At 39.9% G+C, this 14,503-nt stretch overlaps 1 protein-coding gene across 5 annotated transcripts in view; it reads right to left on the bottom strand.

Annotated features, from left to right (window-relative positions):
- Positions 1-14,503, bottom strand: part of TRAK1 (trafficking kinesin protein 1) — a 129,840-nt gene that overhangs the window by 72,030 nt on the left and 43,307 nt on the right. For all 5 annotated transcript variants that reach the window (XM_032687700.1, XM_032687727.1, XM_032687684.1 and 2 more), the window contains exon 2: positions 10,332-10,624. Coding sequence is in view for 3 of the 5 variants with exons in the window: in XM_032687684.1 (XP_032543575.1) it covers positions 10,332-10,624 (293 nt within the window). In the remaining 2 variants the exon portion in view is untranslated. The remainder of the gene's footprint in view (positions 1-10,331; positions 10,625-14,503) is intronic.

The raw sequence follows: 14,503 nt of genomic DNA, 5'->3' as shown, positions 1-14,503 counted from the left end.
CTCATACAGCCATGCAGTACATTAGGTCACTTCCCATACAGCACTAAATATACATGTAGTTGTCAGTGCTACTCGGATGGGTAGAACTATGCCGGCACCTCATGAACAAGCAAGTCAGCCTCAGTCAAACTAACTTCAACTCAGACTAAGTTCAACGTGAAACACACGTAGACAGATTTGAAGATCTCCTTCCAAACAACACGGTCATCTAGAGCAACTCATCCATTGAATTGTATTCCCTACCAGGCTTTTGGGCTTCACCTGTTTACAGTTATGACTGAATAGATGTATCTTGCTGTAGAAAAGAAAAACCTAGCTTGACCCATAAAGAAGAAGCACCTTTTCAATTTCAGCAACTTCACATAAAAAGTAGTGATAAATTCAGAGAACGAACCTAGAACAAAGAGAAGGGACAAAGACATGGGGAGTGTGGTGGCTGACAAACAAAGAAAACCCCCAAAAATACACAAAACACGTGCACAAAGAAAACAAGCTCTCAAACCTCAAAGCCTGGCATCTGCACTTTTTAGAAACACAATACAAACAGCTTATCAGTACGGTCATTGCAAGGAACATAAAATACATAGTTTCTGCCTGTCCGAAGTCTGGTCCAAACCATCCCCGATCTTTATGGCGCTACTGGTTTGCTGCCCAGCAGAGCTGCCTTCTCAAGGTTAAAGGAGTTCCAGGTCTCTACGGAACCTGCCGGCAGCACACAGTGCCACCTGCCGGAACAACTGCCTTATTACTCGGATCCCCCCCCAGGACATCTTGTCAGCTGGTTTCTCGCTTTCAGCCCACTGCTGAAAATGGAACTAAACAGTTCCTCGTAAACTCAGCCTTGCCGCGAACCAGGGCTGAGCTCAAAGGACATGCCTGAACACACAAGCCATGACAAGAAAGACCACAAGAAAGCTACCCAGAGACAGTATCGTTCCCAGAGCACAGTGCTCTGGAGTTGTGGTTCTCATGGAGGTCCACACCTTGCAAACAGCAAGCACAAAGCAGCCTTGCTACCCTGAAGTGCCTCCCCTGAGCAAAGGGAAACAGTTGCTGTATAGAACTGGTGTGTTCAGCAGAACAGCTCCACTCTAACTATGACCTCGGGGAAGGGCTGGGCTGCTTGGCAACCTTCAAAACATAAGCTTTGGTCATCAAGTTGTATCACCCACCCATCATCTTCCAGAAGACTCCAATGCACCAACTCTCAGCAGCTGGCACTCTGCCCTTTATAAACAAGAAAAAAAAAAAACCCAAACCAAAAGCAAAGCAAAAACGCCTCAGTAGTCACTCTCAGACAAATCCTTCCATTTTCTGCATCAGAACTAAAACATCATGAGTTGTCACAACCGTTTGAGGTAGCTGAGGAAAGAGAAGTAGATAGGAGCACAGTAACAAAAACAGATAAGAGAAACAAGGAAACTCTGGAGAAAGCAGGAAGAATGAAGAAGTCTACTACTTTACTTCATGGAACCTCTCCTTGGTTTTCAGTCCTGTCCTATTTCCCACACACGTATTAGTCACCCTTGACTGTCAGCTCTCTAAAGGTGTTTTTTAAGTTTCTCTGTTTTACATCTTTGAGAATGGCCAGTGAATAAATAACAATTCCAAAAAATAAAAAGCACACGATGCCTGCAAAGGGTCAATTCCAGTGCTGGCTCCCTACTAATTAAGGTAAAAAGGAAGGTTATCTGCAGAAAAGGGCTACAGCACAGAAGCTAAAGTCCAGCCACATGCATTGCAAGAAATCAAAGTTCATGAAGTTGAGGCTATTCCATGCTAAATACTAATGCATCTTGACTGCTGATTTTGCTTAGTTGTGACACTGAGATTGGCCACCTAATCTAGTTCAACAGGCAGCCAAGAGGCCATGACTACATTAGACTACCTTCTCAGCAGACCCACAAGCCTAAAGCCTAACCATACTCCAGGGATAAAAGCAAGAAAGATGGTCTTTAAATGTTTTTCCAGCAGATATTTCCTGCTTGAGGCAGGCTAGTAGCCTCACTTCCCCATGCTTTCTGTCCATTTAGATAATGATGGAATGGAGTGAACTAGTCATTACCATTGTGAAACTTCAACACCACAATTAGGCTGCTAGTCTACTGAACAGGAAAACATAGCCTGTAGGCATCCATTATTTGAGCTCTATAGGCCCACAAAGACACAATCATTAAGTATTAGCTGAGGTCCAGAATTAAAAATATTTCTTGAGCCTTATTTAACAATTACTCTGTACGTATACCTGTAATAGGAGAAACCTTAGAACTTACCATATTCCTATTCAACCCCAGTTCTGTGATGCCCAGAATGTGGATAACTATACTGAAGTCTTACAAATACTACTGCTGAACTCAAGACCGTACACACACACTACATGTGTTCAATGTAAAGCGAATGATTAGTTTTCACGGTAAAGAAAATTACTTTTAATAAAAACAAAATGTGTTGCCAGCTCAGTGACTTGCCCAAAGGGAAAGATAGCCTTAGCATTCTTACGCATCTCACTGCTGGCTGCAAAGCCAAATTGCTGGAAGAAACACTCTAACAATAAAGCTGTCTCATACCTTTAAAGACTCCAACTCCCAAAACAGCTGTGGCAGCTCCTGTAATGACTGGCATGACATGATTTTGGAATTGCAAGTCCTGCCACATCTTTAAGAAAAGTTGTTTAAGGAGTGGTTCTTCTGCCTCTGAACATGGAAAATACTGCATAAAATTCAGTCTTCCATGGGAAAATAAAAGACCCCATGCTGACCTCTTTTGGCTTAGCCAAACATGCCAGTTAAAGACTGGGATGAAGTTTGGAATGTCAAAGATGAAGCCACTGGAAAGTGCAGTTTCAGTGTGAGGAATGTCATTGTTTACCAGGCTAAAGTCTCCCTACTTTGATACCATCCAACACACATATTCCTGATGGGTATAAAAGCTGAGATAGATCTTGATGATGAAAGTCCATTAAACTATTAGGACCCTACTGTACATTATGTCATAAATTTAAATGGACTTTGCTTTAAACGAACAGAATGGAAATGTTTCTCCCTGTAGATAAATGCACTCATACTCATAATTTTTACATTAAACAGAAAATAAAACTTCACCACCACGGTTTTTCTTTTAGAGCAAGAACAAAAGCTATTCATGTACCAAATGCATGCTGGCAATGCACTGTTCAGCAGCAGTAAGAATAAACACATTCATTAACCATTAGCTTCTTCCAGTTGCCAAGACAGACTGCGAATGTCTCAAAACCCCATTGATAAATCACAGAGTACGGAAAACCCTGAAAAGCAATTGTCCTGCTTTTGCTTGTTTTTCAGCCCAGCTACAAAATGTGCCAGCTGCTAAACAATGGCTGTCAACAAAGTTTTCACAGAATCACAAGCAAAATGTAAGAATGAAATCTTATGTAGCTTGCTCTTTACAGACGCTTACTTTAAATGAAAAATGCGTTGCTTCATGATGGACACATACAAATACATTGAGGGAGAACGGTAAAGATGAACTTAGCATGTTACGGAGCTAAATTACGGAATAAAATTATTTTCACATATTTAAATGCATTGATGTAGCTTTTTTGTCTTCCTGTACTACTCAGTGCACCACAACAAGAAAACAAAAAACGCAGAACAAAAACACAAAACAAAAAAAACATCCCCAAAAAACCTACTAGGCACTTGCCTTCAGTTCCTTCTCCGAATAACCAACTCAGAATACTGTTGAACACTTATTGCTCTCATTCATCCCCACCTCGAATAAAGTATTTGGGAATGACAAGTGCTTCCCAAAACAAGGCAAATCTAGGGAAAGAAATCTAAAATGTCACACTGGACTTCAGTAATTCCCACAGTTGCTTTCACAGTGACTCCAGAATTGTCAGTTGACACTGAAACCCATGTATCGTGCTAGGAAGAGGAGCATAAGTAAGAGGACTAGATGGCAATAGCAGCAGAATTCTGCTTGGAGGAAAACCAACCAGCCAAACATCACCAAAACACAAAAAGATAATCCTGGATAGAATAAAAACATATGCCTGAGATGGAGATTAAGAGGTAGCATAACAATCTGTCCTAGGAGAGGAATCAGGGAAAAAACACAAAGTTATTGGAAAAGGGTAAGAGCTGGAAAGCAACTGAAGGGGGGGTGGGCAGGGAGGATGGGAGATGAGGGGAAAGAGAGGACATGCATGAAGCTGACTGACAATGCACCACAAGCCAGACAGAAAATTCAAAACAGAGGATGCAGCAGGCACAGAAAAACAGATCATTCTGTCAGAGTACACTAGACAGAACTACAGTCCAACTCATAGAATAGTTCCAGTCATGCCGAGGGAGCTATCTCATCTTAATAGGACTAGCATTTTTTGTATGCTTTAGAGAAAGGAAGAGTGCTCAAAATTTAGCAATAGCTGTTTATAGGAAGTGGCAGGAGAGAACAAGGAGAAGAGGCCAAAACTAGATCAAGCTTATAGGATGAGACTGGTGATAACAATAACAAAGTAAGTGGGCTGAGTTAAGAGCCCACATTTTCATACTTTTACTTAAAGGAGAAACTAAGAAAGCTGGAAGAGGAGTAGTCAGGGATGTAAAAATGACGGTAGGTTTTCAAAATCATTAAGATAAATTCATAAAGGGAAAGAAGAACTGATATTCACCAGAATACTGCATAACTAGGACAAATATTTACAGAAACCAGCGCAAGACTGGTGTCACTGCACATAAGACAGTAAAAACTACAAACTTCCATGGTAAAACAATCATCAGGTCTGGGTAAGTCAGGGACAGGTTCTAACACTAACTAGTTCTGCATGATGGGGGGGTACTTATGTTGAGAGTAGACAACTGAGGGTGGCCAAGTGCCTGATCTCCATATTCAGCATCTGCTCTTTCTGAAGTCAGAAAATACATTCCTGAGCCAGCTGGACCAACCCAGCAGAGCATTTCTTATGCTTTTTGAGTTCCAGCTCCATCAAGCACTACCTTACATCTCTTCTCTCATATTGACAAAACTGAGAAAAACATGAAAGTCCTACCCCAAACCAGGAACTGAAAAACAAGAAAGTGGTAGAGCAAGTGTATGGTGTGTAGGAAACAAACACTAAAAGAGAAAGGTAATCACAACAGAACTCAGAGAGGTTCAAATAAAGAAAAGCAATTCAAAACTGTTAGTATTTTTACAATACTTTGTAACCATTTAATGTTCAGAAGTCAACCACTGAGCCTGTAACAGGTACCAAAATCAACTAGAGCACCCTGTTCAAAATAGCCTCAGAATAGCAAGCAACCCAATTCCTGCTGGTATCACACACACCCAAAACAGGACAGCCACAGGTACAGCATTCGCCCCATCTCCTGCATGGCAAGAGTAAAGCATTCTAGTAACAACCTGTAATACCTAAGTCCCTATGGAGTTAATCTTGGGGCAATCATACCTTATCACACTTGGAACAGAAGGAATAGAAAGTCAACCTTTCAAAACAAAAACATGCACCCCAGGGGACACACACACACACAATGGAATGGAAATTCTGTTGGCCCTAGGCATGCCTTTTAAAATAAAGTGGTTACAGAAAAAACTGGTCAGAATGACACCACTTATCTGTAGGAGCAGTAAGTTATCAAAATTGGCTGATGTTGCCATGAGGAGTAGCAGTTTGGTAGAATGGAATCTGTTTCATATGAGAACATATTTAAAGCATGAATAAGAATACAAAAAGGATGAAAACCCAGAGAAAACTTTTTGCACCCAAACATTCCTGCGAGATTTTGTGGATGAGGCTTGACAGCAAGAGAAAGTTGGTTTCTCTGGATGTTATGACTACCCTTCACTGCAGTCACTGCAGTAATGTAGACATTACACAACCTGCAAGGAAGGTCAAACAATACTAACTCTTCTCAGACACACCTCTCTGCTGAAAGAAAAAGACTTTATGGTTTGACCCCTTCAGTGATGTAACTTTGGTTTTAGAAATTAAAAAGAAAAAAAAAATCAACTTTGTTAATTGCAAACAAAATAAGACACAGAGCAGGTTATTACCACAAAGAATTTCCCAATAACCCAAGAGCTGTCAGGAAATTATCCTGAACACAACAGGCAGAAAATACACTCCTACATGCATTTGGTAAGAGTAATTAGGACAATGAATAAATGAATTATGCAAACTAATGAAGGAGCTAGGCAATTTAAATCACAGTCCATTCATTCTCTCCCTTTTCAGAGAAGGCTGAAGGAAACCTACAAGGCATATTAAGCAGTTAGCTCTTGAATTACAAAGTACATCATGCCAAAATCATTGCAAATAGTGCGTATTCAGACATGCAAAAGCAGACTGAAAGTTAACCTACTGAAGATGTCTGTGTTATCCATGTTTTAAGAGAAACAAAATAAAAAAAACAGGAACAAAAACCCTCACAAAAACATTCTGGCAGTCAGACAGCTGTCTATATATAGCTGTCTGACTTTACTGGAGTAAACCTATACTCCAGTGATATTTCAGACTTCCATCCTCACTGTACTCTCCATTTTCAGGGCAGGATTTATCTCACAGCATATGATGGATAAAAAAGAAAGGCAATCAGACTAAGAGGCTTTTATAATTGGGACTACTGAGCAACTTAGTGATACTCTGCTTTTTCATGTCAAGATTACAGCCCTTCCTGCTCTACAAAAAACGGGACAGGAGGTGTGGGGTGTGGTGTTAAGACAGAGAAGAAAGCCCCCAACCCCAGTTGGTGTTTCTGTCAATATCTGACTGAAAGTATCCAGGTCTGCACTGCAATTACAGGAAACACAGACTCCTTTAAGAGCATTTCCATTCCCTTTCTAGCAAAAGGAACACTAGATGGTGCTACATTCGTATTCCTATCTTCACCCTCTCAGACGAAGGGGAGCAGCAAGAAAAGTTAAAAAGAAAAAAACAACTAGGACACGATAGGTGCCTCCCACACGTAGCAGCAGTGTCACTTCCATACAGTGCTGCCCCACTGTCCACCAACCTTGGGACTTGAGACTCCTTCTGCCTATTTACCAACAGGAGGTCGACAATCGATAGCAGTAGAAACTAAGTCAGACTGCATTGACTTTTTCTCTTAAATCTTGCTACCAAAACCCAAAATGAATTATTACAAAACAAAAGAACTACAGCAGCTACTGAGTCCATTTTCAGGTTTAATACTGTTAGAAAATATGTGCTCCACCAGCACTTTTTGTAACAACTCTTAAAACATTCATAAACAATTTTTTTTAAATTAATCAATTGACCTATTTCATTTGCCCTTCTATGCTCAAGTTAGCACAGATTCAAAAGCATTTACTTCCATAACACTTCTGTTACAGCAACTATGAGCTTTGGATAGCTTTACTATCAAATTCTGTGGGAAAGAAGTCTTTTAGGGTGCTGTTTGGCACTCAGATACTGGCTTAAAAAAACTATTCACTATGCTGCTTTTTGTCACCCAGGCCCAACCCTACAGTGCTCATTCCCTCGGTTATGCCAACATAACTGCTTTTTGGCCACACAGTAGGACAGATCAGAGAGGTGTGATCTAGGTAAAAGTAACTCTCATCTCCCCTCTGACACAAAACCAGAGCAAGGATTCTATCCAGACCAGTTGCCCAAATACCTCCAGTTACACTCGCACAGAAATCTGCACAAGCACAATTCTGAGGTGGTCTGGGGACAAAAAATGTTTAAGCCAACCTCCTTTCCAAGGAAACACACTTAGCACAATCAGAATGTGCAATGCTCTCAGCTACATTATATCTGCTCTTGGGTCCCAGGCAGGAAAGATTGTTCTGCTGAGAAAGAATGCTAAAGTACCTCTCTACTGCCAGCAAACACAAGAGGAAACAAAAACATTAACAGCAACAAAAAAGGAAACAGCAATTATTAAAAATTCTTTGAGCATCGATGGTTCTTCTTGAAAAGTTAAACTGCAAAATGTACACATCATATAATTTATTATTAGATATACTAAAGACAACTCCAATTAATTACCATTAGCTGGTTACATTTCAGAATGCATCACCACACTGTGCCTCAGTTTTCCATTCTTTTCTTAAATGTGCTCAAGCCTTTATTTGCAAGAATTTTTCCAGTTAATTTTTACAGTAGGGTTAGTCTTAGACTAAAAAAAAAAAAACAGATTAACGGATTCCTGAATTTGACTTGACTCTAGAATGAGTCAAGGCTTGGCATCAGAAGAAAAATTATGGTACATGCAGACTTGATATGAGCAATTTCCTTCCCACTAAACAGTTTAAAAGTGTAAATAGTGCTAACCTGTCAGTCAGAACTAAATAAAGTCTTCATGTTAAAGCCTCTGACAATACTTATTCCTCTTCAAATATTTATCTTTCTGTTTGTTTTGAGGGTACATGTTGCATACACCTGCACATAATACTGACAAAGATTTTACAGAGGGAGTATGAGACCAATTCCTCTCAGCCTACACCCTTTGAGACTTTATAAAGCACTGCAAAAAGCTGAAACTCAGAACAATCCTTTCAAAAGAAAAATAAAACAACCAACCAAACAACCAAAACAAACACAAAAACCAACCAACTAACCGACCGATCAACAAAACACCACTATTCCTACTGCAAGTCTTATCATGTTGTCTGCAGGTCACAAAGAGTACAAATCTGCTGCTGTAGAACAGCAAATCCATTTAAAAAGCATTATGGGATCAGTCTGTAAATGATAGTTGGCTGACAACTAAGCTAGAAGAAAGAGATTGACAAACTACATCAGGCTTGAAGGAATGTGAAGTAGCAAGAACATGCACTGACCTCCATTTAATAAAAAACATTTTAAAAGTTTTAAAGTAAGAGTTTGTCTTGCCTTTCAAGGAACCATAATCAAGAAGGCATCTTGATTCGTGCAAGAAGTTAGTTGTCCTGGCTTGTAGTCAGAAACAGAAAAACAAAGTTAAATTCCTGATAACAGGGGAGTGGGGGCTGAGGAGGAACGGAAACAGGACACAGGCAAGAGAACAACTTGCAAGATCCTTTTACAAGGTGTCTGGAAAACGGTTATGCTACCAGGAATGTAGCAGCATGTGATGTGTAGTTTCTAGTTTACCAAACAAGCAAATACCTACATGGCAGTCCAAAGGGTGACCCTTTTATGAACTAACCAGTTAGATCCATGAAAACAAGGGAGGAGGGATGGCAAATAACTTTCTTTAAACAAAAAATTTATTTTATGTAGGACCATACCTGACTGAAAGTGACTCCAGTGTTAATTCTGCTGCTTGTCTTCTCAAGGGAATCGGGATGGATTTGAGAGCACCTCTGCCCTTCTATTTTCTTTTTTGTCAGACTATCAACTCTTATTAACCACACAGCAGTTGGGCTGAGCTAAGTCAAGGCATGCTACTAAAGCATCTGTTGATGGTCACCATTACCTAATTCTCTGACCTACAGACAATTCAGAAAAGTAACTCAGGATAAATGCATCTGACAGTCAGTTAGAATGGCCTCAGTCTTATTTCTGTTTTTCTCAGACATCTCATTTCTCCCTTCCACAAACTCTGTTGACTCCTCAAACATTCTCAAAAGAACTGACAAGGTCACTTTAAGCTAAAAGAGCTTCACAGTTCAGACAACAAACCATGCATTTGAAATGGAAACTGCCTGTCATTTCATAACCGTAACTAAACTGCATTACAATGATTATTCAAACACAAAAGAATTGGGTCAGCTGACCACATCACTAAGAATCCAATTCTATTTAAAATAACACAGTTCAACACATATTCAATTTATTTATATGAATCTATAATAAGAAGGTATTTAATCTTTCATAAAAGCATGCAGATGAAGCTGTTCTGTTTACCTTAACTTTTACTGTTCCAGAACTAAAAATGAAATGGTTTTGAAAAGCAAAAATATGTACAGGCAAAATGTGATGTTAGATCCTATTTCTCCCATTCCTTTTCTCCATAGAGCAATTCTCTTATCAAGATAAAAATCTAAATTATGTTGAACATTAGGACAAGCATTCCCTGAACTTTAAGCTGCAGTGTTTCCTTCCCCTCATCCCTGACTTGATTTTCCAAAAAAACTTCAAATGGTTCAGCTTCCCAAATACATAAATATAGTAACCTAGTTTCACAGCTGTCATTGGTCTAGCCTAGTTGCAAGAGCCTTAAACCTTACAAAGTGCTTTCATTGAAAATCCAAGTGCTTGTGAAATCACTTCTTAAAGAAGAAAAAAAACCGTGCAGAACACCAGCAGCATTGTCCACGAACCAGATACCCCACCAAGAGCTCAAGAACAGAAACTTAACCTCCACATCCTTCCCAAGACGAAAGATTCGACTGCTTACCAGTAATGGTGCAGGCATCTCTGTACTCTCTGCAGTCTGGCACATCATCTTCCACCCCTTCACTTACATAGTGCTCTTCGTGGATGCCTGTGTCGCAGGCTAGGACTGCATGATTCGACGGCTCCGAAGGAGGCACAGTGCCGGCCAAAGCGCAGTCGTGCAAAGCTGTGGCGTCCAGCTTGGCAGGTTTCACAGGGTTGTACAACGTGCCATCAGGGGGACCAGCACTGGAGACTGGGTCTGGTTGGCACAGGCAGAGCTCTTTCTCTTTGCTAGAGTTGGCTTCAAGAAGTCTGCAAAACACAAAAGAAACAAATGTTCAATTCAAGCCATTCCAAACAGCATAAATTAGAACAGATAATTTTCTTTTCCTTTAATGTTACTTTAACCTAACAAGTGCAAATACTAAACCCCCAACACTCTTCACAGAGCAGCTGCCTATCTCTGCACCTTGCACAGTCACGTAGAGAAGTGCTATTCCTTGCACCATATTATTTACCAATGGCTGACTAAATATCCATATTTTTGCCTATCCCAACTTGTAGTAAGCACAGTCCGTTCACCTTGACTCATTCACCAACTTTCTCTTACATCAGCCAAGCAAAAGCTCTATGTAACCTAGCATGGTGTATGAGACAGGTCATGCAGACAGAGTGCACATCACTGATTGATTTACTGGTACTTTATTAACATTATAATTTGAAATTGACTGATAGTAAAAAATAAAAAAAAAATATTAGAGGCTTATACTGTAACCCTACTAGACTTTCCTCACCACTGTGCCACCCTGCACAGCCTGGTCCCTCACTGCCAGACTTGCAGCTGGCACCTTTGCTCACTTTACAGAATACACAGTAAACAGAACTCAAGGTGCACTGGGTTAAGGGGGTAACCACTCGTTGCTGCTCCCCAGTGCTTCAGCCTCAAACAGGGAACAATGCCCCTCAAAGCTGGATATTGATGCTCCCAGCAAGGTTGAATTGGCCACAGAAGCAATGACGAAAAGCACATTTCCCCAAAAACTTCACCAAACCTTTTGTGTAAGGGACTAAAGGCACTGCAATAACTGGTGGTGTGGTACTTGCTTTTGGTTATCAGCAGTGTAAGGAAAGATGCAAATGCTTATTTCTTCAAGCAAAGGAAAATGAAATCATGCAATTACAAAAAAACAGACCTGGGAAAAACAGACTTGAAAGACCTTATACACGTAGTAGCTACAAGGCATAAAGCAGCAGCAGCAGAACAGGCCACACAAGAACACCGAGACTACATGGGAAGAGCAGAAAGACAGCCAGTAAGAAGACACAATTGCACTTGTTTGCAAGCAGAAGGTGCATATGCAAGTGCAGCAACAGAACATGCTATGTTCAGTGCTTCATTGGGAACCAGATATACAACAGTTTTCTCAAGAATCCTATGAAAAAGGATCTCCTCAATCTCTAGGAACATGACCAGATAACCTTTTTTTGCTGTTAGAGTTACACTCAGGATTTTGGCACCTTATTTTCTGGCATTTCTAGCCCATAACATTATTGCTTCACCAAGGCATGATGGTATTTCTAGAAATTAATTGTGAGACTCAAGTATTAGTCTCTAAACTATCAAGACGCATATCAGGTGTTCCAGACCTTCTGGAAGTAAGCTTCAAAGAAATCTTGCAACGAAGTTGTAACACTGCACCAGCATCATCTATTCTCAAACTATTTTTCCCTTTCAGCACAGGCACAAGAACAAAAAAGCAAAATTCTTTCCCTCTTTCAGAAGGCCTCAACTAGGATATGTTCACACCAAAATCAGAACATCGTAACTGGAAAACAGATGGGCAGTACTAACCCATGGAAAAACCACCCTCATACACAAAATGCCATTTCATTAAGTTTTCCTCAATTACAGACATTTGTGTTTCTGCATGGGTTCACTCAACCCGGAAACAGTTCTCACACCCAGAGACTCAAAAACTGTATTTTGTAATGATCATAATAGGAATATTATGATAGCTATAGGAACATACTAAAGCAAACGACAAATTTATGATACTGTACCCTCACACAAATGGTACTCTACTGTGGCAGCTGCAGGAAGAGAAAGTTTCACTTGAGTGCTTTAACAGAAAGTGTTACAGTTCCCCTGCAGAGTATCCATTATTCCTGTGCTATCACAGTACATACTGAAAAGAACAATGGGGTTACTTGTACTGATTACTTTTAAAATGGTCCCCTTTCAAGTGGCTCCTTTGAAATAACAAGAGGGAGATTACTGATATTAGAAATTAGTTGCTCAAATGAAGTTGGAATCAAAATGAAAATCTTCATTTTTCTCTCCACAATGAAGATAGAAACAACTTAAGCTATAAACAAGAAAAAGTACTGGAAATGCACCTACTAACTGATTAGAAGGGCTCTATTTTGTCCTAGCTGCTACCACACATCTGTGAATTACATTTGTTTTGGGAAACTTAGATAAGTCTGTTGTTATGAACAAGGGCATGTCTGGGATTAAGTAACTGAAAGCACTAACAGCACTTTTCAGCTTTTCTTGTCCTCTTCTACCCTCCTCTCCACACCCTACTTCAGCAACCTCAGGAAGGCAGCAATATAACAGCACTACCAAATGAAGTAACACTGATAATCAAAGTGTGATTCGTGCGTAAAGTCTTCAAGTGAGTTTTGGGAATCTAAGATCTTGTAACTTTTCTGAACAAATGACATTCAACATCTGACATAGCTGATCATCTTTACTCATTCATGACTTATCTCCCACACAGTCCTCACCAAAACTACTTTTGGTTAGAACATAACATTCCACTTTGTGTTAGAAGTTGCACTGAATGAGTTTCACCTCTGCCTTCACCCATTTTAACATTCACTCCACTGAGGTACTACGGAACCAGTTCTCCCCCTACCATAAGCTGCACTCCAACAGCTTCTGCCTTGTAACTGTTAAGAAAGAACAAATAGAGATATACATTCAGAAACAAAAGTCACCAGTGCCCTTCCTTCACACAACTTGTTTCACTGTTGGTAACTTACGGAAACTATAAGCAAATAGAGCTTGAAAACACAAAGAAGCAACAAAACCCAACCCCCCAAACAGTTCCCACAAGTCAGTCTGCCTGGTCCTCTACAAGAACACATGGAATGTCTATATGAGAAAGTCAAATTCTAGATTAAGGAAGAGAATTTGCCTTGATCTTAAAACCCCGTGTCACGCAGGAAGAAAAGCCAGCATAAATGCACGTCTGCTTCCTTATCATTTAATATCCTTGATTTCCATACACACAGTGGAGAAATGCTGCTCAGACTCTTACCAAATCCACAGAGGCACTGTTTGCATGGCCTCTCTTGCAAGGCAAATATTACCACCTAATCCAGTGGCACACACTTTTCCTTTAAAGTTCCATTTAAGTCTTCCTATTGCAAAAAATAAAAAGAAATTGCAGCTGAGCAGCATTTACCAGATTGCCAAAACAGCCATTGTAGAAACTGCACCCATGAAATACACAACATTATTATTCTTTAGTCAGTCTCACCTGGATGTACAATATTCTTACACAAGATGGTACAAATTGTTATTGCACTATTTCGTATTTACTCCTTCTGATATCTAAATGAGGATGTTAATTGTTATTGCAGTTTTGTACTTACTCTGACATTCAAACAAATGTACAGTTTGCAAGTCAGATTATAACTTTTCCTGATGAAAATTCAATGCATTTCATTCCTTCTACTGCATATGCCAAGAGCAGCCTGCATACAGGATTTAAATAACTCCTCTCTCCTACCTAATATGACATAATTCAGCTTTTGCCTCAGTGGCTGTATTGGACTATTTCTACCAGTCTAAATACAATGACAGTTTGGGGCCAATAAACAGAATTGTGACTAAAGAAATACTTAATTTGGAATGTTTGAACTTAATCCTTCAGCATAAAACTGTTTGCTGAAAAAGGACAATTCCCTTAAGTTTATCATCTAAACCTTTTTAGCACAGGTCACTTTACTCTGAAAAAACCCTTATTTGTCAGTCATTTGTTAAAGGCACTCATTTCAACCCTGCACTTTGTGTGAGCAATCACATAAACACAAAAGCTTGCTCCTGCACACCTCTTCTGAAGAATGCTCAGATTTTTTGGTCTAACCCAATAAATGCTTAAAACAGAGCATTTGCCTGAT

Source organism: Chiroxiphia lanceolata, chromosome 1 (genome assembly GCF_009829145.1).
Source record: "Chiroxiphia lanceolata isolate bChiLan1 chromosome 1, bChiLan1.pri, whole genome shotgun sequence".
In the NCBI taxonomy this organism is placed as follows: Eukaryota; Metazoa; Chordata; class Aves; order Passeriformes; family Pipridae; genus Chiroxiphia; species Chiroxiphia lanceolata.
This window is presented reverse-complemented; position numbering and strand designations above follow the sequence as displayed.